Source organism: Sinocyclocheilus grahami, unplaced genomic scaffold, assembly GCF_001515645.1.
Source record: "Sinocyclocheilus grahami isolate Dianchi unplaced genomic scaffold, SAMN03320097.WGS_v1.1 scaffold16.1, whole genome shotgun sequence".
NCBI lineage: Eukaryota > Metazoa > Chordata > Actinopteri > Cypriniformes > Cyprinidae > Sinocyclocheilus > Sinocyclocheilus grahami.
This window is the reverse complement of record NW_015505195.1, coordinates 5,458,455-5,480,792: the sequence shown is the minus strand read 5'-3', so window position 1 is coordinate 5,480,792 and position 22,338 is coordinate 5,458,455. Positions and strand designations below refer to the sequence as shown.

The following is a 22,338-nucleotide window of genomic DNA, read 5'->3' as shown; positions in this document are numbered from 1 at the left end:
CAATGTACGGTACTTCATATAATGATATATGTTGTTCTAGACTCAGACCCCTGGCCCCAGCCACCTAAGTCATACCCTGGGTGTATTCGTTTTCTTTGTCTTTTTAAAGCGGCATTGCAAATTGGCATCTCAAACCAGTTTACCCTTTTCATTAAACCATGGCGTCAAATTACTCATGCCAATGAATTCAATAATTCAAACAACACTGAAACAACCATTGAGGAACAAAAAGTATACAGTGGGTACGGAAAGTATTCAGACCCCCTTACATTTTTCACTCTTTGTTATATTGCAGCCATTTGCTAAAATCATTTAAGTTATTTTTTTTCCTCATTAATGTACACACAGCACCCCATATTGACAGAAAAACACAGAATTGTTGACATTTTTGCAGATTTATTAAAAAAGAAAAACTGAAATATCACATGGTCCTAAGTATTCAGACCCTTTGCTCAGTATTTAGTAGAAGCACCCTTTTGATCGAATACAGCCATGAGTCTTTTTGGGAAAGATGCAACAAGTTGTTCACACCTGGATTTGGGGATCCTCTGCCATCCCTCCTTGCAGATCCTCTCCAGTTCTGTCAGATTGGGGCCTACATGTGTAACATGCCATACATTTTCTACCCCTGAATGTAAAAACGAAAATGAAAAAAGGTGCCGTTTTCTCATGTTACCGTTTTCTATATATATATATATATATATATATAAACGAGTGAACGCAATGTTCACGGATCTGGCCTGTTTTCAGGACCTTTTCTTTTCCATTTAGTTCATATTAGGACCATTTCCCCGTTAAGCTGACCATATTTTCGTGACAATTATATCAAACATTTGTTTAAAAAAAATAACGGAGTAAAATGTGAGTGGTAAATGTTTTTGTCAGATTTAATCAGTTGATAACTTCCTCAGGACAGCAACTGGTAGCAAAATGGTGGAATATCAGAACATCATGTTCAGAGATTGAGCAGATAAATTACAAAACATTCTTTTCAATACAAATTCGCAATTAGACCTTTTCCCCATATCGTGCAGCCCTACTCTAAATTTCCAATTGTTACAGCAAAGGCGAAAAAAGTGCCTTAACAAGTTAAAGCATCTAATAACTTTACCTCATTTTAAGAAAAAAAAAAAAATAGGACAATAACAACCGATAAAAATGGTGAAAGATCAGAACATCTTGTCCGGAGATTGAGCAGATGTATACAAGTCATGGTAAATTACAAAACATTATTTTCGATATAATCTCTAAAATCAAACACTCCAAAAGACAGGCATAAACTATTAAACTTATGAAAACCTGTTTGATTGGGACAATCATCAGTGTTAGTCAATCAGACACTTAAACGTGTTTACACAGCTTTCCTACAATCAGTCTGACAAGAGTACATTTTTACCATAGAGGTTCAATGACGATATAACTTTCAATGACGAGTAGTTGAGCAGTTCTATGGATCCATCAGAGCCAAACAAACAGATACGTTATCAAATTTATGCTTTAATATTAAACAGGGGAGCTGTTCATGAGTATTAACTTGTTATCAGACTACTAATCTCCAAGCTCAATCAAACTGACTGAATTTTGTAATGTTCATGAGCAGCTCAACCCATATGAACAACAACAATCAAAGGTCACGGTTAACGGACACTTTCATGTACATGATATGGTTATCGCCGTATAACAAAGTTGTTGTTTTATCAAGCCGAAGCACCGGTACTGGTCCTTCTCAAATTATTGCAGTCCAAGCTTTTTGTTAAAAAACAGAATCTCATCACAATGATCAGAATTGGTTTTAACTAACATTTCTTCAAACTTGTGCCATTTTGATGCAAAAAAACTCTTGTGTTCAAACCCTCAGTAAAAGCTGAAAGTTGCTAATGTGATGAGGATTATTTCGGATAGAGGGCTGACGCAGACGGGAGTCAAACTGACGTCTCTCACAGCAGCGCCCATTTCAGCAGGCCGGGTTTTCACTCTGCAGTACCATCAAACATGGACGGAGCAACAGTTCAACCTTCCCGGATCTTCTCAGCAAGAGCCGAGTTCTCCTGACGAATGGCCTTGTAGTCTTCAAGGATCTTCTCTAGATTGCTAACTGTTCTTTTGCCATTTTCAGTCTCAATCTAAAAAAAAAAAAAAAAAAACCTGATGACAATTGAAAAGTTACAATGAAATGTTTGCTTAGATCTAAATTTGACTTTTAGTATACCTGCTCCTCAAGATCTCGGATTTCTCTCAAGATGGTTCCTGTGTCCTCAATAGTCTGAATCAGCTTAGTGCAGTTCTGAAAGCACAAAAATGCTAGAATGATTAAAATGATAATTCTCTTGCAGGACAAAATAGCCAGAATCCCGTTGAAGTCAGCAAGGGCATTAGCTCTAAGATCAGTTGTGTAGTTCAAAGGTTAAAGCACTAAAAGGACTAAAGCACTGCTAATGGCTTGAGCAAAAGGAGCACAAGCCACCACATCATGTGCCTATTTTGTCTAAAATGTTTTTTGCAGGTTCACAAGCAGCTTGCCTTTTGCTTGTCTTGTCACATGAGACAAAAATGTTTTTCCAACACAGCACCTGCATTTTAGGACTGCAATACGCAATTTTCAAAATAATCAAGACCAGTGACAACATCAAAATATATATTATCACATTTATTTGTAGACCAACTTGATGATATGCAGACACATACCTCATGCAAGGCAGCCAAGTACTTGTAGGATTTGCGGACAGATTCATCTTTCTTGGCATCCTGAAGTTTAAAAGAATTCAGTTGTTTAATATTGAATTACTATTACAAAACAATGAAAATGACACTTTCTCTAAGAGAAAATTAAATTATGATTGCAATGTAAAATGAAGAAATGCAAATATATATCATATTTTCATATTTTTGTCAGATTCAATCAGTTGATAACTTCCTTAGGACAATAACTGATAGCAAAATGGTGGAATATCAGAACATCATGTTCAGAGATTGAGCAGATAAATTACAAAACATTCTTTTCAATACAAATTTGATTCAAAAAATGGATCAAACATTTGGAATCGGGTTTAATACAAATAAATACTTTTAATCAGCAGCAGGACTGCATTAAAGGGGTTATGAAATCAAAATTCTCTTGATCTTTTGACATATAAGAGGTCATTGTACTATAAAACATCCTGTAAGATTCAGAACTCAAATCTTTCTCAGTCTAAAAACTGTTTATATTGAAGCCAATCTGCCAAAATGACAGCTTGTGAAATGTGCCACTTTATGACATGACAGTGTGGCTAAACCCCGCCTACACAGAAGCTGATCAACGCCTGCTTCTACATCACTGCCTGTTTAGCCCCACCCACCGATTCGCGCACATAGTAGATGAATAACAAGAAATGCAGGTCTATGCAGAAACCAATAAAGATGCTCCGAAGACAACAAGATGCTGTGCAGTGCCAAGTTGTGGAAAAAACTGTCTTTGCATTGCCTTCTTTCTGATCCTGTGGTGGCTTCTGCTGCTATTGTGAAGAATCTTTCTCAAGAGTCCTGGGATTTTGATGCCAGAAGAGATTTCATTTTCAGAGACAATAAAACCTGAGAGAACTCTGCAGAGCAATCTCCAGACTCTTTTTCTGTACTCTCTTATATACTGTTCGTTCTCTAGGCGTGTTTAATGGTTTCATTCATATTTGATATGGGATCATCACGATGCAGTCATGAGGCCTTAATTTTATGTTCTGTGAAAATAAGGGCCCCATTATGTGCCATCATGTGCTTATCATGTACTTCATATGTCTGCACATTCCATTCTCATACAGATTTCTATACATGCAGGCAAATACACATGATTATAATAGTAGAATAACTTAATACATAAATGGCCACATTCACACCAATTATACCTGAACAATTTACATTTTGATTAATTAAAATCTTCTACAATCCCAACATTAGGAAAGTGTGGATGAACTTTATTTTTAATGACGTAAGAACTTGGCCCTTTGTTCATTTCATTTTACCGAGGATTTGTTTACAAACAAGCCACAATTTGAAGCAGGATTTTCAGAAAGAGTGAGGCTTAAAGTTAGGGATGCACCGATATGAAAATTTTGGCCGATACCGATAACCGATTACTCTTTATTTTTGAAAGCCGATAACCGATATGTTGGCCGATAAATCTATATCCAAATTGTTATATACTTTTTGAGAGCCTGATTACAAAAAAGGTCTCATCATTAAAAGCCACATCCCAAACACTTCAACATAAGCAGCAAAGTAAATATTGGATCCACTGAAAATATTGGATCCGAGAGTAATGTCGCACCACACAAGTGTGACAGGGCTCGAAATTGCAACCGTTTTGGTTGCATATGCTCCCGAAATGTAATCTGTGCCTGCTGTGAGCCGATACAGTGACCGGTCCACCATTCTATCCAAAGTTACATAACCAATTAAGCTTCATCTTTACATTCTTAACTTTAATGTGTATTTTAGATTGGTTATATTAGCTGTCAATCACTCCCTTTCGCTGCACTCCGTTGTCACGTGACGGAGCCAACTCGGAACCGACCAGGTTTTTGCTCCAAATGGTTTTAATTCAGCCGATCTCTGTTCTGGACTTGCAAAATTGCATTGAAATCATTTTCCAAAATGTAATTTGTGTGGAAATATCACAAAGTCTTTAAACGACCATTAACAGAGGCCAGAGACGCTGAAGATGGACGCAACGAGAAGAAAATACTGTAGCAGGCAGAACAAGCTCACTATGCGCGAAATATAGAAAGAAAATCCTAAATATTGAATTGGTCTTGAGAAAAGTTGAAATTACATTTTCTTCTCATCTTGCCTCTGTATATTGCAAATATAAAGAACAAAGCAGTGCAGCAGTGCAGATGTTTTATGTAGCATAATTTTACAAAGCTAAAGTCAGACCATTCTGTTTTTGCTTCAGATTTTGAAATAATACATTCTAATTTACATCTGAAACTGCTCATGTATGCAGCATCTTTGCTTGAATCATGATTAAAATGCTGTGGTTGTCTCTAATTTTAAATGGCTACAGATACAGACTGTAATAGAGCAGATAAACATCTTGTTCATGTTGTCACATTTTCTTATCTCTTACTTTAAAAACTAAAAATATAAAAAATATGTTAAATACGTCGGCTATCAGAATCAGCTTACTCGCTTCTAAAACATTAGCAATTGGAATTGGCCATGAAAGATCAATGCATCACTAACAATAAATGCTGGGCCAAGTGTGTGGCAAAGAATTCAGGATCAGGTTCAATCGTTGAAGCTTTTAATCATCAGGATGTTGCCAGCCCTTCCGCTCTATTGGCAGTTGTGATGCTCCTTAATATTCGGTGGGTGCTCCTACATTTTTGTTGGTGCTCCTAACTTCTTGAAGTCACTATTGCTTTGTCTGCTATTACAGATCATTTGATATGTTCTGAGTATTTATGCGTTTTTAACCTAAATCACAGCAGCGTTCATCTGTGAAGGATGTAGCTGTCAAACATAGACAACTGTTAGCCAATCATAGCAGTGGGTGTTTTATTCCAAGTCTACAATCCGCCATGCTTATTCAAACAGAGCATTCCGATGAGGGGGGGTCAAAACAGGACAGAAAATAGCCTATTACTTCTAAATGATTATGTTTTTTTATGTAAAAAATCTTGATAACATTATAAGTGGACCTCAGAAAACAGTACAAAATAATAAAAAAGGCAGTTAATGACCCCTTTAAATTGATCTAAGATTTCTATTTCAAGTAAATTCTGTACTTCTGCACTTTCTATTCAAAGACCCCTAAAAAAAAAAATCACCTTTCCACGAAAATATTAAGCAGCACAACTGTTTTCAACACTGATAATAAGAAATCAGAATGATAAAGGATCATGTAAAGGATCAGCTTTGCCATCTTAGGAATAAAATACATTATATACATTATATATATCAGTTATTATAAATTGTAATAACATTTAATTAAAGTACTGTTTTACTGTATTTTTTATCAAATAAATGCAGCCTTGGTGAGCATTTTTGGTGAGACTTCTTTCAAAAATCTAACCTAAAAAAAATCTAATCAAAAACTGACCTTAAACACCAGTTCATCTGTGACTGCAAATGTTCGGTCCAGTTTTCCTGTCAGGCTGTTAATCTCTTTCTGCAACTCCTTTGTGTCGGACAAAATCTGCAGGGGGTCGATTAATAAGGTCAGAGGTCAAAAGGGTTCTGAAGACCTGCCAACTTCAAACACAATGCTTATGTCTGTGGACACAGGTCATGAACTCAGATGAAGTATTTTATTGAGGGCTAGATAAAGGATAATCACAAACAAAGACCTTAGTGATTTCCTCCTTCTGTTTTTTTATGTTGCCTACAATCTCCAAGATCCTCATGGTGTAGGCTGAGCGAGACACATCTTTAGATAGTGTTTCATACTCCGTTTGCTGCAGAACATTAGGAAGGAGAGTAAACAAACACATTGAATGTTAAACCAACAAACAATAAATATTATAAGACAGACATAACATTTAAATGTTTCTTAGACCACATCCTAACCATGCAACCATTTGTCTGCACAAAACACAAAACGAGACAAATCACAACCAATCAGAATATATATTTTTGTTTAATATGAATTTATGTGAAGTGGGAATTTGAGATTCCAAAGGGGGTGGGGTTACAGAGCCAGATGTAACAGACATGGAAACAAGAAGATCATGATGGCTGATGAGGACAAAAACTAATTTACTTGGAACAGATGGCATTGAACACTTGTTTTTGTGTGGTGTGACTGGTTAGGATATGGTGTAAGTGCTAAATGCATTTCTTGGATGACTGAAAGTAGAGGGAAGGGATGAAAAAAACAAAAACCTTACGTACCAGCTGCTTATGCAGACTTTCCTTCTTTTTGGCCTCCTCGGCAGACTGTCTGATTTTGTCATGCAGGTCTTTGATCTCTGACAGCTTCCTGGAGGACTCGGACTAAGCGAAAGTTTACATAACTGGTTACTTCATGAAGGCCCACATTGCAGTCAAAGTCATAATCAGGGCTGCACAATTAATCGCAAGAAACACGTAATCTCAATATGGAGATTTGGAGATCTTGGAGCGGCTTGGTTCACAGCAAATAGATCACTTTTAACGTGCATTTGGGAACACAACATGCAGCAACCATCAAACTTGTAATGAGAAATGCTTATAAACTGGCTGTTATCAACAAAAGAGAATCTTTATGGTCTCCCTGCAGTTTTCTGCCCAAATAAAAGCTTGATGGTTTAACGTTTGAAATGCTATATAATTTTTCTTAAACTACTCCTTTTTTATTTTTATATTTCTTATTTAATATTTGTATTTTGTAAAATAAGTTTAGTAAAAAAAATTTTTATATATATATATATATATTATTGTTATTATCATTATTATTGTTGTTGTTATATTGATATACAATCAAAACATTTTTGTGGCAAAACAAACAAGCACAGCAAACCTAGCACTTAAACATTTAAATTCCAATCACAATTTTTATCAGGAAAAAAAAAAAAATCACAATTAGACTTTTTCCCCAAAATCATACAGCCCTTTTCATACATTCAGGGATTTGATTAACAAAGAATTTAATTGATATCTACATATTTGGCTGTTTAGATAGGAGTGCATATTAGACTTAGACGACTGCAGTTGCTATAGGGCTGTACATCACATCAGGGTAACACAAGGTACCTCTCTGTTGCTGCACAGCTCTTTTAGTCTGCGGTGCTCGTCAATCAACGGGACTCTATGTTTCTCCCACTGAGAGGCCAAATGAACCACTCGTTTAGAGCTTGCCTCTACCAGACTCTACCAAACACAAACACAAAGGACAGACAAAGAGAAACATGTCATTATTCACAGGCTAGTTACATACCGTTTAATTCTGTTTGCACTGAACTGTTACTCCTGTTTTTATTATTTGTTTTTGGTCACACAGAGGGGGTGATACAGCTGTGTACGGTGTGTAACTTGTGTACCTGTAACTTCAGCAGGTTGTTCTCAGCGTCAGGTAGCAAGTCAATGGTCTGTCTCTTCATTTTGACTGAATTCTTCTTCTCGGCATTGCTAACCTCTTTCTGTTGTAGCTCATCTGACACCTGCAGACAGGAATACAACATATTAATGATTAAAGTCATGGCCTAATGGCTAGAGAGTTGAATGGCGTGGGTTTGAGTCTCGGTACCAGCAGTAATTGTCGTGGGGGGAGTGAATGGCCAGCGGTCTCTTTCACCTTCAATACCACGACTGAGGTGAGACCCTTGAGCAAGGCACCGCTGTGTGTGTGCGCACTTGGATGGGTTAAACGCAGAGCACAAATTCCGAGTATGGGACACCATACTTGGCTACACGTCTCGTCACTTTCTTTCATTTTTTTTTTTAAACTGCTGCATTTATTTTGAGAAATGAGGATTCTGAGAACTGAACTATTTCCCCATATTTTTATTGTTAAATCACTGTATTATATGTGATATAATAAGTAATACTATATATGTGATATAAATGGCAGCATAACATTTGTTTTCTCTTCTTGGTCATTACCTGCTGGATAGACACAGTGAGCTGCTTGATGTCTCCGCCCACTTCATCCATTTGGACTGACAGCTGCTGCAACTGTTGCTGCACAGAAGAAAGTTCTGCTTCCTGCTGGGCCTTTAGGTCCTCCTCTGATTGGTGAGAGCTGGGAAGTGCACTAGCTGCTGCTGCCATCTGCTGGGCTGCTTTCTCGGGTTCCTAAAAATCATTGTGTACTTTTGCTTTAATTTGCCTTTTTAGTTAAGAGCCTAAACATCAAGATCCACTACATACAGATATAGATTCAAAGCAGATGAAATTAACTGAATAAAGAGTCTAAAATTAACTTTTGGTTATAGTTTTAATAATAAATAAGCATAATAAGAAGAAATGGCTTTAAGTTAATCAAGTGGAGATTGATGAATACAAATTTTTTTGGTACTTTTGTAAGTGTCCATTTAATAATATACATCTTTAATTTAAATGTATTTTATAATATAAAATTATCATTACACTGCAGCGATAGAAGCATAATATATATTTTTAATTACTATATAAATGTTTTACAATTTATAATATTTTTTTGTTTTGAAAGATTTATGTAACATTCATGACTTATATGATTATTACTACTATATAGTTATGTTGATGATAATAATAATAATTTTGTGTTTTATAATGTTTATGTATCATTTATAAAGGTGTAGTATAGGCCATTAGTTTACTGGAATAATCATACAATCTAAGAAATTTGAAAAACTGTAATGACCAATCACAGTCCTGCTGAGAAAGCATATTATCAGTATTAATAGTTTATCTATGTTTCTCTCAGCCTCGATTACAAGACAGCCTACTGACACCGATATTTTTACCATGTGTTTTCTGTGAGCAACACATCTACAGTCAGTCAATACATACAAAATTACTATATAGACATAACATATTAGCACTTTGCTTCTCACTCAAAAACAACAATTTTAGACACATATTTCTGGTACATCTCCATATCTGGCAAGCTTATTCATAGCTGTAGTCTAATGTCTACATTTTGAAAATAACCTTGTTAGTAACACAGTCATGTCACTATTATTTTCCATGACTGGAAAACAGCATTACAAAACCCAAGATTTTCCAGTATGTGGGAACCCTGGCACATCACAGTTTGAGTAAACAAATTCTGACAGGTACCTGTGTAAAGGTGAATTTCTCTGTATGGGTGAAGCGTGTGCCTTTGGTCAGCACATCTCCCCCAGTGGAAGCCCCACCGAATGACTGCAGCAGTTCAGCAAGGTCAGAAGTCGAGCGCGTGGCTCCGTGTGTGTCAGGTCGAGGCTGAGCCGCTGCTCTCAGCTGCTCCTCGATACGCTTCTGCAGTCGGGCTTTCTTTCTGGATCGGTACTCCTGAAGAGACAAGATAACAAGAGTGGCAAGGATTTAAATCACCAAATGAAATACTTTTTAACAATCATATCTCTTTAGTTGAATATCACAGTTTATTAATTTACTAAATCATGACAGCTCTGAATAAATTATAAAACCTAAATGTGCTGTGGTTATATTCAGACCCACAACTATTCTCAAAGCACTGCAGATAAAACAGTAAACAGAAATAAATTATAAACACAGATGAAGCCTTGCGATTTGCAAACAAAATAAAGAACATCTTGGAGAACATCTAGGGGTCAGACAATAGGCCAGTGTGTGAGCTGGAGGGCAGGTGAGGTGAGAATGTGGAACTGAGATGTGAGAGGGCAGCGGTACAGTCAAAGGACACATACATGCTGAATGTCACACTTGTGTGAAAGACATCTCTGTGTTCCATCCTCATGTTGATACATGCCTTTACCACAGAGACGCCATCAAGGAAAGCAGGATAGCAGGAAAAATATGTACATGCTAGTGTTATTGTTATTATCAAGACGGAACCTAGATGTTGTGCTAGAGAGATGTCATGCCGAGGCTGTAAAAATAAAAATCTGTACGAGTAACCTGAGCCAAATTTAAATTAAGTGATTGTCAATTTAATATTTCAGTTTCAGACGTTGTTAAATGGATACACAATGAGGAATTTATGAGCTTAATAATAATAATAATAATAATAATAATAATAATCAGCTCTTAAAGGGACAGTTTTTCTACAAGTATGTACTAACTCTCAAGTTGTCTCAAAACTATGAGATTTTTTTCCACATTACACAAAACATAATTTTTTTTTAAAGAACATCATAGCCATGAGGACTGCGGTTATCAAGCTTTAAAATGACAAATAAAGCATTATACAACTGATATCCGCGAATTAAACTGATAATTCAAACCGATTTTAAGATTAAACTCAAATGAATCATTCATCTACAAATTGGACATTGTTAACAAACTACTAAAAGGGTTTTTGGTAACTGAAATAAATCTGAAATAAAATAAAATATAAATATTAGATGAAAAAGAACTAAAACTTAAAAAACCTAAATGAAATTTAGAAATGTTGCTTTAGCAACTTTCTGAAATACTTACTGAAGTACTAAAGTACTAGAATTACTTAGAGACATTTCACCAATCTGTATGGATTTCTTTCTTGATCATAATAAGATGATCATATTAATTATTATAAATAAATATATATATATATACAGTGGGTACGGAAAGTATTCAGCAAAGTTATGAAATATTAATATATACTATAATAGTATGTAAATAAAGCTAAAGTAACACAATCATGAATGCCATGGAGTCCTAGAATTGATGTCAAAACTATCACTAAACAACTATATAATAATGACAGAATTTTTATTTTTGGATGAACTCTCCCTTTAAAATTGAAGGGGGAAAGAGAATAACCTCAGGTGTAAGTCTTGACAGAAGGCCTTGGCTGTTCCATTCACTCTCCCACTCCTGTGCAGCACTAAGTTCAGAGATGTGGTTCTCCAGGAGGGACGCTGGCACTGAGGAATGCTGGGAAGGCTGGGCAGTCACAGGCAGCAAATAATATCTCCAGTATTCTTGCAACTCTGAGAGAATTCACAAAGAAACATCAAAAACATGCTAATGTTAGCTGAATGAATCATAAGAGCTGAATTTGATTGTCGTCAAATTCCTCAAAGGGGTAATCACACTTCAGGGGTAAGTGGCAACAAGGGCAATACCACAATGATTAAGACATATCACACCAAACCTAATGGGGCTTATTGAGTTGAGTAAGTGAAAATGAGCATGCCTTTTGGCTGTTTCCTTGAAGAGACCTTCACTGAATATGGGAGGCTCAGCGGCTCAGTGTGGAAACGGTGACATGGGCCGGAACTCTGAAATTACATTTACACACATTTGTCAGTTAGTTAGATAGCTTGGAAGAAGTTTTACCTGTGTAAGTGAACATGTACCAACACTGAAATATCATGACAAAATTACTGTAAGCATTAGTCATGTCTGTATATTTATATTACATACACTGCCGCTCGGAAGTTTGAACAATAACTTTTTTTAACAAAAGAAATTGCTACTTTTATTCAACATGGATACATTAAATTGATCAAAAGTGACAAATAAAGACATTTTTAATGACAAAATATTCTACCTTAAATAAATGCTGTTCTTCTGACTATTTTTTATTAATCAAAGAAACCTGAAACAAATGTATCATGGTTCCGACATATATTACGTAGCACAACTTTTTTCAACATTGATAATAATAACAATAATAAATATTTCTTGAGCACCAAATCAGCATATGAATATGATTTCTGAAGGATCGTGTGACACTGGAGACTGAAGTAATGGTTTCTGAAAATTCAGCTTTGCATCACAAGATTAAATTATTTTATAAAATATTTAAGATTAAAAAAAATTATAATTTAATTAAATATTAGTTAAAATTGAAATAATATTTCATAATATTACGGTTTTACTGTATTTTTGATCAAATAAATGCAGCCTTGGTGAGCATAAAAACAAGAAATATAAAAAAAACATTAAAAATATTACTGACTCCAAACTATTTGAATGATAGTATATCAATTCTTCAACCATATCAATATGATATTTGTAGAGTTGCTAGGGTAAATGTATTTCAAATGTAGAGTTCTGCATATAAGCCTTAGCCCTGGATTTCAAGATGTAAGCATGATGAGGTACCTGTGTTTTACAATGAATGGGGAGTCTACAGGACGGAGGAAGCCAAGGCACTGACAACTGCGCTTTAATTTGAGCAGCAATTGCTCTTTGCAAGAGCGCAGACTTCCCTAAGAGAGGAGAGATAAAAGCAACAATCAGACTATTCTGAGAAACTAGCCTCATTAATCATATTCATTTAATCCAATTATTCATGAATAACATGGGATGCCGCAAAGGCAAGCAAACTATTCTTTAAAAAAAAAAGTGATAGCGAGTCTGAACCAGATTGCACTGTTTTCCAATGAGTTTATTAATTGAGTTAACAAGCTATTAAGTGGGGGTTGACTCTGGATTCTTTCCAAGATAATAAAACATTTTAATTCATTTTAGGCAATCAAGAGTGTTTATTTAATGTAGAAGAAATGAGGGGGGAAAACATAATTTCTAGTTTATTGAAGAAAGCTGGGAATATCAGCACTCTAAGCTCTTACATTAACACCTTAGTTAATAACATTATCCTTTGATCCCAGCATGAAGAACACACAGCCCAACCACAACACTTTTTTATTATTACACAGCCAGAACATCATCTCAGGTGTTGGAGAATTTGTTGGAGACTTTGAGTCACACCAGATTTAATATGAGGTGAATCACTGCAAATCACTATTATGTCATTATCCTCTAGTATTATCACATGGTGTGTAAAGTAACTGATAAAACAGAATTGCAAGTATAAACTCTGAGAAAGTAAGTCAGAATTGCGAGATGTTAACTCAAAACTGCAAGACATAAACTCGGAATTGGAAGAAAAATAAAAAAACACTCACTATTACCTTTTTATTTCATGTCAAAAATGGGCTTTCATATTTACTAGATTGCAATTTTACTATCTGTATTGCAACTGGTAGATCATGCCGTTGGAGTCGCAATAAAAGTAGCAACATATCTTTTCTTGTATTGTGATGTTTATTCAAGTGAAACAAATTATAGAAAAATAAAAAAATGCAGGGCGGGAACTTGGATCTGAATTTCAACTAAATAGATCTGAATCTGAACTTAAGGATGATTTTAAAGGAGTCATATGACGTTGCTAAAAATAACATTATTTTTTGTATTTGGTGTAATGAAATGTGTTTATGTGGTTTAAGGTTAAAAAAAACACATACACAAACACAAAATTCCACATACTGTACATTATTGTTTCTCCTCTATGCCCCGCCTTTCTGAAACGCGTCGATTTTTACAAAGCTCATCATTCTGAAAAGCGAGGTGCGCTCTGATTGGCCAGCTATCCAGTGTGTTGTGATTGGCCGAATACCTCAAGCGTGTGACGGAAATGTTACGCCTTACCATACTGTGATGCCCTGTCCGGCCGGAGCGACGAGACAAAAACATTAAAACCCATTATAAACGAGGCATTTGTTGCAGCCAGTGGGGACATAATTACGGATTATAATGACTTATACTGTCTTTTTAAGCGTTGCGTTGTATCGCGCCGCGTAAACATAAAACCATGTCTGCATTTGTGATCGGAGAAATGACAAACTACAAGCGCTACTCTACTGCCCAAAACTCGCGTTTGAATCATCAGTGGCAAATTCTTTAAATATGAAAACTTACTTACAGTCTGTGAGTCAGAACAGCAGGCATTGTAGTCTACTCTGCCAGGAAACAGTCCTCCATAAAATGCACTGCACACATCTGAATATTTGGGTTGAACTGTTCTGGAACAGTGTTATAAATACAACTTAACCACTGATTTCTAGTCGTGTCCTCTTTTGGATGGCCAAACAAAGTAGTTTCGCTTTCACAATGAAACACACAGCATCACACACAGTGGCCTTGAGTGAGCGGCGGTCAGCGGCCAGAGTGAGGAACGGCCAGCAGGCTTGAGTGAAAGGTTTGCGGCAACCACATGTGACGACCCCGGGCTGGACTCCGCTTCGTCCACGGTGAAAGCCGATCTGGCGATCGACAGCGCGAAGTTGATGTATTTCCTCAGCGACCAGCACGAATCAGCTCTAGGCATGACGAAGCGATATCGTCCTCTTTTGGAAGGCCAAACAAAGTAGTTTCGCTTTCACAACGAAACACACAGCGTCTTCACGACATGGCAGCGGCGGCAACAATACTACAGCGAGAATAAAAGTTGCGTCTTCTTTCTTTGCGTGAACATTTGGTCGGCGTTATGCAAATCTTCCAACATCATGACATAGACATGTGGGGGCGTGTTAGAACGAGCCGTTTTAGGTAGGTGTGGTTGACTCTTAACTTTTATAAAGAATATCTCTTTGGATTTGAAACTTTAGTCTTTGCAACTTTACAGATATTCTTTATGCACCAAGAGCTTGTAACACTCCAAAGAGAAAGGAAAAATTTAAATCGCATCATATGACCCCTTTAAGAAATGGGCGGGCTTTAAGTAGACAAAATGATTAGAGAAATCTGGCAAACATCACCAGAGAGAAGTCTGTTGTTTCAGCAGAAGATTGAATTATTAATTAAAATAATAACAATAATTAATGCATTTAAAAAATAAATACAGTGAATTTCCATTTCATGCTGATTTCAATATCAATATCAAGCATATGCCAAATACATAAATGCAAAAAACAGTAGTCAAAATTACCTGCAGGCTGGTCCGAGGCTTCTGCACTCTCTCTGGGCAGCTTCTCAACCAGAAACATGAACAGAGAGCGAATCTCTGGCTCATTGCTGTAGAGAAATGTCTGGTAGCCAATTTCCCCTTTAAAACCCACATCCTAAACATATAGAACAATGCAAAGATTACAACAGAGTCTGTGGAGTCCAAGTCATTGCTCTACCTTGTTAAAGGGGTCCTATTATGCTCTTTTACAAAGTCTTGATTTTGTTTTGGGGGTGTACTAGAACAGGCTCTCATACTAGGTTGTTCGAAAAACGCATTATTTTTCACATATTTTACATTATTACAACACCTCTCTCCCCAGTCTGGCATGAACGGCTCGAATAGTTCCTGTATCAAATGAAGGCCCGTCTTCTGAAACACGAAATGTGCTGTGATTGGTTAGCTGGGCCAGTGTGTGTTGTGATTGGCACCACTCGGCGCCTGGTCGGGAAATGTCATGCCCCTTACCATAGCCGCCTGCGAGCTTCAGTGTAAGTATTGCGTCAAAATCAAATCAATTTGAGCGCGATTTAAACCCGGATGATTGTAACCACTCTAAGTTCGTCTGCCTTGGGAAAGCTAGCGTGTCTCCGACATATAACACTCGTTGCCTTCTCTAGTGCAGCTCAACCAGGTCTCGTCCCATTCGTCGGTATTTGTGATATCACAAATCCCGGAAAATATGCGTTGTAGTCCAAACGAGTCGTTTGTTGTAGTTTTTGAAGAGTGATTTCTGTTAAATAAAATATCTCCTTTTGAAGTGGACTTTGAACTTTGTAACTTTGCAGATCTTTTTTATGCTCAAACAGCAACATTACAGATTAACTAAAGTTGAAAAAGTGAAAAAGTATAATAGGACCACTTTAAGTTAGAACTTATAAAGAGGTACTAACGGTAACACTTTCCAATAATGTTTCATTTGTTAACATTAGTTAATGCATTAACTAACATGAACTAATAATGAGCAATATATTTTTATAACAGTTATTAACCTTTGTTATGGTTATATTGTAACCTTTGTAAAAATGCTCATGTTAGTTGACAGTGCATTAACTAATGTTAACAAATATTTTTGACTTTAATAATCAAAACATTTTGTTTGGTTTTAAAAATCAACACACACACACCGTGAACACTAGGGTTGGGTACCGTTCACATTTGAACCGGTACGGTACCGGTATCGGTACTTTACTCTCTGTGTAATCACAAAAACATTTATTTCAGTAAAAAAATAAGTCCAAAAGTCTCAATTTCAACATTTTGAACAATAGGGCCCTACAAACTTTTTCTTTCTTTTCCCCCCCCAGAAATTCTTGTTTTAATTTTTCTGAAAATCAAGGCAATAAACATTTATTTTAAATCAAATGAAAATTAAACCCTTTTATTTTTTTGGCAAACAAACCGAGGTTTACTGTTGAAATCAATACATGGAAGAAAAATTGTGTTAATATTCCTTTAAAACATTTTTGAATAGGCTAATAATTGTATTCTTTTTTTCTACAATTAAGTGATTAATCTGGTCGTAATATTTATTGTTATCATTTCATTGTTTTATTTACATTTGATAGAAAATTGAATATTTAAAGATGTACATTATACTGTACACAAGTAATACAAGAGTAATATATTTCTGTTACATGTTAAACCGTACTTTTATTTTGACAGGTTGCCATGAAGTTTCTGTGTGTATACAGTATGATGATGCTAGTTTTCTCAAATGAAACGGTAAAATTCTCGTGAAGTGACTCTCACAGCAGCTCTGGAGATTAAGTTGTGTTCATGGCGTCATATAGTGAGACGCAGGGGCCGAAAATCACTGCAAGCGTCACGCGTGCTTCAGTATTTGTGTTTCCGCCATTCATACATACAGAGGCAAGCAGAACATGCAGGTAGATGCGTTCTCAGGCACCGAAATTTGGCACAGATTGATTTAACGTGAATCTGTACTCTGTAGAACCGACACAATTCGGTGAGTTCGGTACCCAACTCTAGTGAACACACACCCAGAGCAGTGGGCAGCCATTTTTTTGCTGTGGCACCCGGGGAGCAGTTGGGGTTTCAGTGCCTTGCTCAAGGGTCTCACCTCAGTTGTGGTATTGAGGTTGGAAAAGAGTGCTGTACATTCACTCCCCCCACCGGTACTGAGACTTGACCTTTGAGTTACAAGTCCGACTCTCTAACCATTAGGCCATAACGGCGCCTAATTACTAATGTATAAATAATTATTGACTAACGATACCTAAGATTAATAAATGCTTTACAATAGTGGTTCAACGGATTACAAAATTCACAGTTCGGATCATAACAGTGTTTGAGTCACGGATCGGATTGTTTTTCAGATCAGCAAGAAAAAAAAATTCAATGTAACTTTGTTTCCCATTTATTACTTAAAAAGCCAAGTAGGCTACTTCGATACCACAGCCAAAAACTACTAGCCAGTAAAAAAATAAGAACAAATACACAAATTACAGATAAATCAACACACACACACCGTGAACACTAGGGTTGGGTACCGTTCACATTTGAACCGGTACGGTACCGGTATCGGTACTTTACTCTCTGTGTAATCACAAAAACATTTATTTCAGTAAAAAAATAAGTCCAAAAGTCTCAATTTCAACATTTTGAACAATAGGGCCCTACAAACTTTTTCTTTCTTTTCCCCCCCCAGAAATTCTTGTTTTAATTTTTCTGAAAATCAAGGCAATAAACATTTATTTTAAATCAAATGAAAATTAAACCCTTTTATTTTTTTGGCAAACAAACCGAGGTTTACTGTTGAAATCAATACATGGAAGAAAAATTGTGTTAATATTCCTTTAAAACATTTTTGAATAGGCTAATAATTGTATTCTTTTTTTCTACAATTAAGTGATTAATCTGGTCGTAATATTTATTGTTATCATTTCATTGTTTTATTTACATTTGATAGAAAATTGAATATTTAAAGATGTACATTATACTGTACACAAGTAATACAAGAGTAATATATTTCTGTTACATGTTAAACCGTACTTTTATTTTGACAGGTTGCCATGAAGTTTCTGTGTGTATACAGTATGATGATGCTAGTTTTCTCAAATGAAACGGTAAAATTCTCGTGAAGTGACTCTCACAGCAGCTCTGGAGATTAAGTTGTGTTCATGGCGTCATATAGTGAGACGCAGGGGCCGAAAATCACTGCAAGCGTCACGCGTGCTTCAGTATTTGTGTTTCCGCCATTCATACATACAGAGGCAAGCAGAACATGCAGGTAGATGCGTTCTCAGGCACCGAAATTTGGCACAGATTGATTTAACGTGAATCTGTACTCTGTAGAACCGACACAATTCGGTGAGTTCGGTACCCAACTCTAGTGAACACACACCCAGAGCAGTGGGCAGCCATTTTTTTGCTGTGGCACCCGGGGAGCAGTTGGGGTTTCAGTGCCTTGCTCAAGGGTCTCACCTCAGTTGTGGTATTGAGGTTGGAAAAGAGTGCTGTACATTCACTCCCCCCACCGGTACTGAGACTTGACCTTTGAGTTACAAGTCCGACTCTCTAACCATTAGGCCATAACGGCGCCTAATTACTAATGTATAAATAATTATTGACTAACGATACCTAAGATTAATAAATGCTTTACAATAGTGGTTCAACGGATTACAAAATTCACAGTTCGGATCATAACAGTGTTTGAGTCACGGATCGGATTGTTTTTCAGATCAGCAAGAAAAAAAAATTCAATGTAACTTTGTTTCCCATTTATTACTTAAAAAGCCAAGTAGGCTACTTCGATACCACAGCCAAAAACTACTAGCCAGTAAAAAAATAAGAACAAATACACAAATTACAGATAAATACAACAGAACAAAGTTACAAATAAAATAATGTTGGTAGTATTCAGGTACAGAAATGTAATAATTAAGAGTAAAATAACACTGCATAGTGTTCACTGTATAAATTAAATATAGATTCATCTTTTGTGTTTTGTTGTTTGGTTAGCATTAATGACAGCAGCAGATATTTATAGGCTGCTGTCCCTTTAAGACCTGATGCAAGGATCCAATATAATGATACACATCCGATCACTTTTTCAGTTGTTTCGTTCACTTAAGACATAACTGACTGCATTTACCAGAATGATTGTCGAGATGGGTACTTTGTCTAATTTTATGTGTATGTGTCTGTTCAAACACAAGGAGATGCGAAAGAGGATTCAGTTCGGTGTTCGCATGCTGTCTGAAACGCGCCTCTCTGCGTGTGTGCGCTTTGTGTGGTGTGTGTGTCAAATTCTCTTTTGCCTCTTCTTGTGCTGGAATCTTTTAAAATCGCTCGAGTGTGTAAACACATTAGGGCTGTCAAAATTACTGAAAAACTCAATTAGAATTTTCCACTTAAATATTATAATTCGAATTTAAAAGGCATCATTTCAGTTAAGGGGAAAAAAAGCTTTTGGCTTCTCTCCTGAGGCCACAAGAGGGCGCATTGAGCAAAATATTATGCACGTTTCTTCAAAGCGTAATAAAATAACACGACTATCTTTGAAAAAAGTGCATAATGTTTAAAATAATGTTTATAAACCCTATATAATTAATAAAGTTGCTTAAACAATTAGAAAAAAAACAGCACCATGCATGTATGTATAGTTTAATACAAAGAACCGAAAACCAATCACAAAGAGTAGGCTACTTTCTTCAATTAAAAACATGAGATACAGTGGGATGGGGTAAAACCGCCATAAAGTCTTGAAACATGTTTTTTAAATGTTGAACTTACATTAATTTTACATGGCTTTCTAAACATGCCGCTCTCTTGTGCGAGACGCGAGTGCAACACTGATAGATGCCCTGCAAAAGGTTTTGCATTTGAATGTGGATTTTTTTCTTTTTTTCACAGAATATTCGAAATTCTAATTTTTTTTGACAGCCCTAAAACACATACAAATGATAAACTTTCACTCTATTATGGTTAAATTTTGCAATTAATCCACGGATCACATGCGTGCCGAACCGTCGGGCCTGGTCAGTATGGATTACTCTCAGATTCTGCAAAAGTCCAGATGGCGGATCAGCACCTAGAGACAACCTCTACAGCCCTGAATGTCAGCGGAGACCATGTCAACTAGATGAGCCCCAGAGACAGATCCCCTGTGAATACTTCATCGGCCATCGGCACAAGACTATGAGAACCAGACGAGTCCTCTGCACAATCTGACCTGTGTTGCAGCCTGGAATTAAACCACTCCATGCTGGTTTCGTCTGGCCAGAGTGAGACTGAGCCTGGTTTCTCCCAAGGTTTTTTTCTCTATTTCTGACACTGATTGAGTTTTGGTTCCTTGCCACTGTCGCCTTTGGCTTGCTTAGTTGGGGACGCTTAATTTCTGGCAATATTGTCGGCTTGATTGCACTGACACTATTTAAAGAGAACTGAACTGGATGATGACAACACTGAATCATCAATGAACTGACCTTACCTGAAAAATATTTACTAAAATATATACTGTTTGTTATTGTCCTCTTGCATTAATGACAAACTATTTTCCTGTTTGACACTGTAAAGCTGCTTTGACACAATCTGTATTGTACAAAGTACTATATAAATAAAGGTGACTTGACCCATTTATCTTTTGTGAAAAATGTTTGTACATAATTTATCTAGGAAGACTGGTTAATTTATTATAAATGTCCTACTGTAACATCTTTATTCAAACTCAAGATAAAAACAAAAGTGCTTATTCACCAGCAGTAATGCATTTTGAATGGCTATCAGCTGACTCAGCTGTCAGTTGTGAGGGGTCAAGTTAACCCAAGCACACAGTGGGACGTTCAGGCACCGTGTCTCTCACCTGACAGGCCTGTGCCAGGCTCATGCCCAGTCTGAAGCGGGCAGACATGCCAGGGGGGAGTAAGTGGGACAAGCCATTGCCCAGCGCCGGGTCGATCACACGCAGGCATTTCACCACCGCCTCCACGATCAGCTCACTGGTGAACTGCTTCACACTCTGAACATCTTCATCAATGTCTCTGGAAGACATAGACAATAAATATGTTTGACACGTCCCGAGATGCAAATCACTCCAAAGAGGGAAGAAATGATTTGTCACAACTAAAGAGACCTGTTAGATTTTGAATACTTACGTGCCAGCTTGTCTTAGAGAGTGAATTAAAATCCTGTCGACTTCTTCCATCACGGAAAGAGGTCAGATATAGCTGATCGACTGGCTTCCGTAACAATATTAAACCCCCACCGTGGACAAGGCAAATTAATATCATAAGGCTTCAGCTAACCCTCAGCATCGCCTTCACTTACAGCCTGTGCAGGGCTGCTAACCTGGACGACCGTTCGGTTGCCATGGTTACATTTCACACCGCAGCTTCAAATGAATCGTAAACTGTTTTTTAACACATGCTCCAACAAAACGGCACGTCAAAATTACAAGTTTTTTTCACACAGTCTCTTCAAAATCTGCTTTTCTGGAGAGGAAGTCATTAACTAGGAGTGTCCAACGCAGTGCACCATGGGACATGAAGTTTTAGATCATTAAAGCGCCCGTACTGAACTACTCATGTAAAACTCAAGTTCCCGACATCCACAGCGCGTTCAGGTCTCGTGATGAGACCGACGCTTAAGCACGTGCGCTGTCCAAGAGCGAATTGAAATGTTTGAGATGTTTTTGCAGGTTTGAGAGAAAATCAGATTAGATTTAGATCAGTCGTATTATTAACAGATGCTTAAACTAGAAAGAACATGTTATTTATCGTCAATATTATTAGTGCTGAATATTAGTGTTGAGCGCTGACTAAACATTTAATGATATATTTAAATCTATCTTCAGAGATCCTTGTACTTTTTTCTTCCTTAAACTAGGAAACTACATGTTTTACATATAGCTGCTACTTGATGCATTTCTGTTTACTATTTAATTTACTGTTTTCACATTGATCAGTAACAATAAATAAACATATAGGCTATATATAACAAGACCCCAACATTATTCCTCCCAAAATAGTTTTTTACAAAAAGTCTATAACAAACCTTTAAAGGTCTTTTGCAGCCTTACAATAGTTTTGTGTGCC

At 36.6% G+C, this 22,338-nt stretch overlaps 1 protein-coding gene across 2 annotated transcripts; it reads right to left on the bottom strand.

Annotated features, from left to right (window-relative positions):
• Positions 1-868: 868 nt before the first annotated feature.
• LOC107549645 (coiled-coil domain-containing protein 22-like) lies at positions 869-21,772 on the bottom strand. Of its 2 annotated transcripts, XM_016230814.1 has the most exons (16): positions 21,400-21,772; positions 21,108-21,285; positions 15,263-15,395; positions 12,655-12,761; positions 11,741-11,825; positions 11,365-11,534; positions 9,718-9,930; positions 8,557-8,748; positions 7,995-8,114; positions 7,708-7,824; positions 6,868-6,969; positions 6,324-6,431; positions 6,077-6,172; positions 2,686-2,745; positions 2,210-2,284; positions 869-2,123 (listed from the first exon to the last, which is right to left on the bottom strand). In XM_016230814.1, exons 1-16 carry the CDS (start codon positions 21,447-21,449, stop codon positions 2,010-2,012), a joined length of 1,920 nt encoding a protein of 639 aa, XP_016086300.1. In that variant the 5' UTR covers positions 21,450-21,772; the 3' UTR covers positions 869-2,009. The 2 variants fall into 2 exon arrangements, with proteins under 2 accessions (XP_016086300.1, XP_016086309.1); XM_016230823.1 differs by lacking the exon at positions 15,263-15,395 and having other exon boundaries at positions 21,400-21,454.
• Between the last annotated feature and the right edge of the window lie 566 nt (positions 21,773-22,338).